The sequence below is a fragment of the Lottia gigantea genome (assembly GCF_000327385.1).
Source record: "Lottia gigantea unplaced genomic scaffold LOTGIsca_625, whole genome shotgun sequence".
NCBI lineage: Eukaryota > Metazoa > Mollusca > Gastropoda > Lottiidae > Lottia > Lottia gigantea.
In genome coordinates this window covers 12500-18271 of record NW_008710133.1, presented here as the reverse complement: position 1 = coordinate 18271, position 5772 = coordinate 12500, and the positions used below count along the sequence as shown (strand labels likewise).

The window sequence follows — 5772 nt, the reverse complement described above, 5'->3', positions numbered from 1 at the left end:
CAGAAAATGTGAATGAAAATATCTCAAAGCAGAAAAAGAAATATTAATTTGTTTCGTTTCATTTTCAAAATTGATTTTTTAAAAATGAAATCGACCAAATAAAAAAAAAACGTGTTAGTTAGCCTACCACGTTTTGTCTCCACAGACTAACTTGGTGACATTGGCCTAAAATAGCCATTGCTCTAAAATACTGTCTTAAAAAACTTGTGCCAAAATGACTGCTTACCGACATATTCCGTTTCTGTATACTGGGATCTTTTGGGGTTTCTGTTAGGATCTTATTATATAACTCTATGGTTTTGTCACATATTTCCTTTCCATTTTGGTTTTCCAAAAGAGACCTATTAGTAACAGTGTCGAGGGGATTTTGATTCTTCAGTTCAATAGCGATTTTTGGTAAAGGTTCTGGAATGGTTGGGGCACATGGAGTCGCACATTTCCCTTCATTTTGGTTTTGTTCCTGCTCTTCCAAAAGAGCGGAGCAAAGATGTGCTGCAGAGTCAAAATCTTTATGATGTTGTTTATAGTATCGTCTGATATATTCTTCTATAACAGACGACGGAAAGTTAAAAATTTCTTTAGCAGCTTCGACCTTTTCACTTGCTAATATTTTGGTCAATTCGTCTTCGTCATTTTCTAATTCTTCCGCAACGTTAGACCGCAAACTGTTAGGCATGGTATAATATTTTTCGCATTTCCCATTTTCCGATGAAGCTGGTTTTAGTTCCAGTGTAAAATCCACAACATTATTTAATATTGGAAGACATTGTTTGATATAGTCACAGTCTGGAGACCAACGATAATGTTCTGCTATGGGGATATCTATAGATTCCCATTCGATTAAAATAACCGAACAACTATGACATTTTACCCTATCGCCGGGTCCAACATAATAAAACCCTGCATGAGCTAAAGACTCAACACTGAGAAATGACGGCAAACGCACATTGTTAACGCTATAGGACCTTACCCTTTTTTCTGTACTGGCATAAAGATTTGCAGTGCTTTTTGAGATTTTGAAATTAAATAAAGTTTCCTTGTAGTTTTGAACAAATACACACCCATTATTTACTTTATAATGTTCAACTAAAGGATTGGATTTACTGTGCCAATTTTCAATTGTTTGAGAGCATTCGCAACACTGAACCTGGTCTGCTTTCCCCGTATAATAAAATCCAAGTTTACTGAGTATAAAAGGGTCAGGATAACCTAGCGGCCATGTTGTAAATGTTTGAAGTCTCTCGAGCTGTGTAGTCATTCCACAATGTTTATAATTTAACCTACTTTTATGTCCGTCATCCATTACAACAGAATATATCTTAATATGACACGTATCCTTTAGTATCGACAAATTTTCGCGTGGCCTACTTAGGTATAATCGATATTGAAATATCACTTCAGTTTTCGAGGGCTAAACATAATGTACGTCACATTTCAAAAATTTAAACACCATAGTGTAACCTGCCTATCTGAATATAGGCCTAATATCACATAATGTAGACCCATTATTATATTGTACTGTAATTCAAACACGCCACCGTATCACAAATTTATTTAATTCAAATATATAAATTCAGTTGAGATTATTCATGGTTGTGCAGTCTTAATATGTGGCTAACTATTCGCGTAGGTAGGTAGGTAGGTAGATGACAAGTTAACGTTCGCTTCCAGCGGATGCTGATATCGCAAACTAGGTAGTTGTTAGTAGTCGTAGTAGTTGGTAGTTGGAAGGATCAAATTGGATGATTCGGTGTTGTTGGTTTGGTTGTTGATTCTTCGTTAGATCTGGTCGGGTCTTGACACCAGGCTTAAATATAAAGATTAGGGAAATTCCCAACCAATAACCAATCGGACGTACAAACCACGCCCCCATTCATCATACTTCCTTGAAGACATTCATTTTCCATTAGGCCTATCGACCGACCGACTTGAGATTATTATTTGTCTCCTCGTCACTCGTCAGTCGGTGAAACTTTTGACAAGACTCATCGTGTCCAAACTATAACCATATTCGCCATACTTCGTTCATAATACCATGTCAAAACCCGTATTCGTGATACGATATAGACATTGTGGTAATGCTGGCAGGAAATTGATCAACAAATAGAACTTGATTTTATGCCTATGTTTAGACACCAGTTTCATGAAAACAAGTTACAAACTGGAGATTCTAGAAAATGTATGAGGAAATGTGATCCAACTGACAGACAAATAAACATTCTTGGATTGATCCAGATTCAAAAAATTCTAAGTGTTCTAGAAATATGAGTAAAAACTATCGGACTTGGAATATTAACTATAGTATTTATTGTAATGTTTTTATACTTAATCCACAGAATTGTGCTGCAAATATCTATATCTTTAAATCTAAAACAAAAATTTGAATTTAGTAGTAGGATATTTCAATGTCAATAAATATACCAAAGCATTGGCCAAGCAAATTGCTTTAAATTTTATCCCTATCAAATATCTGACTAAGATAAAATATGACAATCATGTAAATGACACTTTTAAAACTAACTTTATCTATGAAGGTATTTCAATATGAATTCCTAAAATGTAATTAATAATATACAGATAAATAAGATGCTAAACTTTAGGATTTAAATTACAATCATGATAAATATACAGAATTATTATACAATAAAACAAGTTTGAAGTATTCTCAACTTAAAAGCAAGGAAGTTAAAAAAAAGGGCTGTAGGGTAGAGTAGGTACATTGTATTGTGTCAAGAAACCTTCAGAATCCCCATTTTGATTAAAGAGGGCATTAGTCATGGTGTAGTGGCCTCTCCCTGGAAAATGTTCAAATGTGTTAAAACGGGAATCTTATGCGATTTTGAAAGTGATAGTAGAATAAGTTTTGTATATTTTATGATCCAATATGGTGAGATAGGGGATCCCAAAAAGCACTGCATTAATATGCCACTGACATATGGACTGAAAAGTTGGACTTAAAACGCATATAAATACAGATGGGTAAAGTATTGTTTGCTTGTTGTTTATAATGAATGAATATTTAACAATTGATTAACATGAAGTAAGTAGGTGTGTTATTGCTCTTTACAATCCCTTCAATAAACCAACCATGTAAATCAAATTCGTAGTAACCAAAATTATTATTACGCATCTTGACTGAAAAGTACTACAATATAGGTGGGTAACATTAACAATAGTACTGTATTGTATGTTAGTTGTTAGTAATGAATGGACATTAAGCGGGAGTGTTATTGCTTCGTAATGGTAATTTAGTTTTAGGTGTAGTTGTTTTAGTTGGTGTTTTATTGGCTCGAACTGATTTCTTCACCATTTTTGATGGCGGTTTCATACCACCATTTCTATTTTCTTTACATTCAGATTTCTGAAATATCCAAACAAAAGTACTTTAATTTTACCTATCATTAAATGGCCATTAATCTAGGTGAGGATAACATACAAGCCAAAGTTACATACACTCCTTGCAGCTTTATCAGATATTTGGATGGAAAATATCAACAGCATTAAAATTATCATTATTAATATTATATAAAGTTTATCCCTTCACATATATGTTACAACATGCCATACAATATAGGACTTAATGCATTAAAAGTAATTGAATACATGTATATAAAATAAAGTATGCTAGTGTAATATGAAATTTATGAAAAAAACGTTGCCTGATTAAATATTTGGCAAGGGAAATATTCACTCTGGCAACCCATTTCATATTACTATATTACACAAGCACTTTTTTAAGATCCCTTATTTATTGTATGTTTGCGCATACTTTATTTTATATACATGTATTCAATTACTTTTAATGCATTAAGTCCTATATTGTATAATAAAGATATAAAATAAAGATTCCTTTCTATATGGGGCCCTTCTCTTGAAGTTAGCCTTGTTACACCTATCAACAAAACTCTAGCGCATAACATATAAGGCCAAGGTAAAAAAAAAAAATTTTAATTTAGAAATAGAGACAAGTTTTACTAAGAATTCTTCAGTGTGAACTTAACTCACATCTGAGGACAGAGACCTCAACTCATAAAAAAAAAAAAAAAAAAAAAAAAAAAAAAAAAAAATATTTTTTAATATTCTGAATTTCAAAAGGTTCAATTTTATTTGATAATTAAAACATTCAGCTTATTTAATCCCCAAAATTCTTTTCTGTGTCATTTGGATTGTATTTCCATAAAAGTTTTTTATACTAAGGTATATAAATAATGAAGCAGGGCCAGATTTGATTACAACATGATAAGTCATGTGAAAGCCAGTAATAGTGTTCACAGCTAACCATCCATATTTGAGCCTTCAAATCCATGTGTCCAGAATTATCTGCGGTTGAAATATTGAATGTTAAAAAGACATGTCTTTCTTAAGATTTTGCCATAAGCTTATACAGAAATGGTTGTTGGAATTTCTAGTTTGACGTATATTTGAAGGAATTATGCGATGTTCGTGGAGTTCTAGTAATTCTATTTACATTTATTCAAGACCCAAATCAACCACCCAAAATGGCCAGCCATAAATCATAAGCCATAAATCAAATCATAATTTGATGGGCACTGTGAGGTCCAATACTTAAATATTTATAGATCTTATTCTCCTAATAAATCTATTTTACAGGCTTACTCATTATGAAACTAATATTGGAACATTGCCAAATTTTAGATAAATTCTTATATGCCTATATATTTTGTAGATATTATGCAGTTTTTAATCAATCTTGATGAAACTGGGTATGTATGTGTATATCAATAAGACTTCAGTCAAGTTGATGCAGAAATTCAAAATTATCACTTTCTTCTAAATTCCCATTACTTATTCATTATCAATTCCTTCAAAATTTAAGAACACAAATGCTTTATAAAGTTGTTAAAGACGGCTTATCGCAAGATTAAGATTTGTATTTCTAATTTTAATACATCTTCACAAGGCTATTACGAACTTTGTCTCATGCCTTGACTGTAATGGCCACTATTCTTGTATCTCAGTTTGACAATGCAGCAAGTTGATTGGATTGTTCACTAGTGAATCCAGCCAATCAGAGCTCTCTATAGAAAGTCTGTAAACAATTAGCCATAATATTCAGTCTTTTAGTCTTGGGCTCTGATTGGCTGTATTCATTGGCATACAATACAATTAAATAGCCTCATTCTGTGATACAGGAATAGTGGCTATTGCAGTCAAGGTATGATACAAAGTTCGTAACAGCCTTGTGAAGATGTATTAAAATTAGGAATACAATACTATATCAAAATTACAACTTAAAAATTCTGTTCTTCAGAAGAATTCTCTATAAATAATATTCATAATTCTAAAAAAAAACAATTCTAACAAATATCCCTTTACTAACCTTGCTTATCCTACTGATACTACTAATAGAAGATATACCAGAAGTAGAACTATTTACTAACCTTGCTTATCCTACTGATACTACTAATAGAAGATATACCAGAAGTAGAACTATTTACTAACCTTGCTTATCCTACTGATACTACTAATAGAAGATATACCAGAAGTAGAACTATTTACTAACCTTGCTTGTCCTACTGATACTACTAATAGAATATATACCAGAAGTAGAACTATTTACTAACCTTGCTTGTCCTACTGATATTACTAATAGAAGATATACCAGAAGTAGAACTATTTACTAACCTTGCTTATCCTACTGATACTATTAATAGAAGATATACCAGAAGTAGAAATATTTAATAACCTTGCTTGTTCTACTGATATTACTAATAGAAGATATACCAGAAGTAGAACTAATTACTAACCTTG

The 5772-nt window shown here is 31.9% G+C and overlaps 1 protein-coding gene across 1 annotated transcript in view; it reads right to left on the bottom strand.

Annotated features, from left to right (window-relative positions):
• Nucleotides 1-766: 766 nt before the first annotated feature.
• Nucleotides 767-5772, bottom strand: part of LOTGIDRAFT_146066 (hypothetical protein) — a gene marked incomplete at both ends in the record, with an annotated part of 14531 nt that continues 9525 nt past the window's right edge. Inside the window, one exon of the mRNA XM_009064460.1 lies at nt 767-1318. Coding sequence (XP_009062708.1) covers nt 767-1318 — 552 coding nt within the window. The remainder of the gene's footprint in view (nt 1319-5772) is intronic.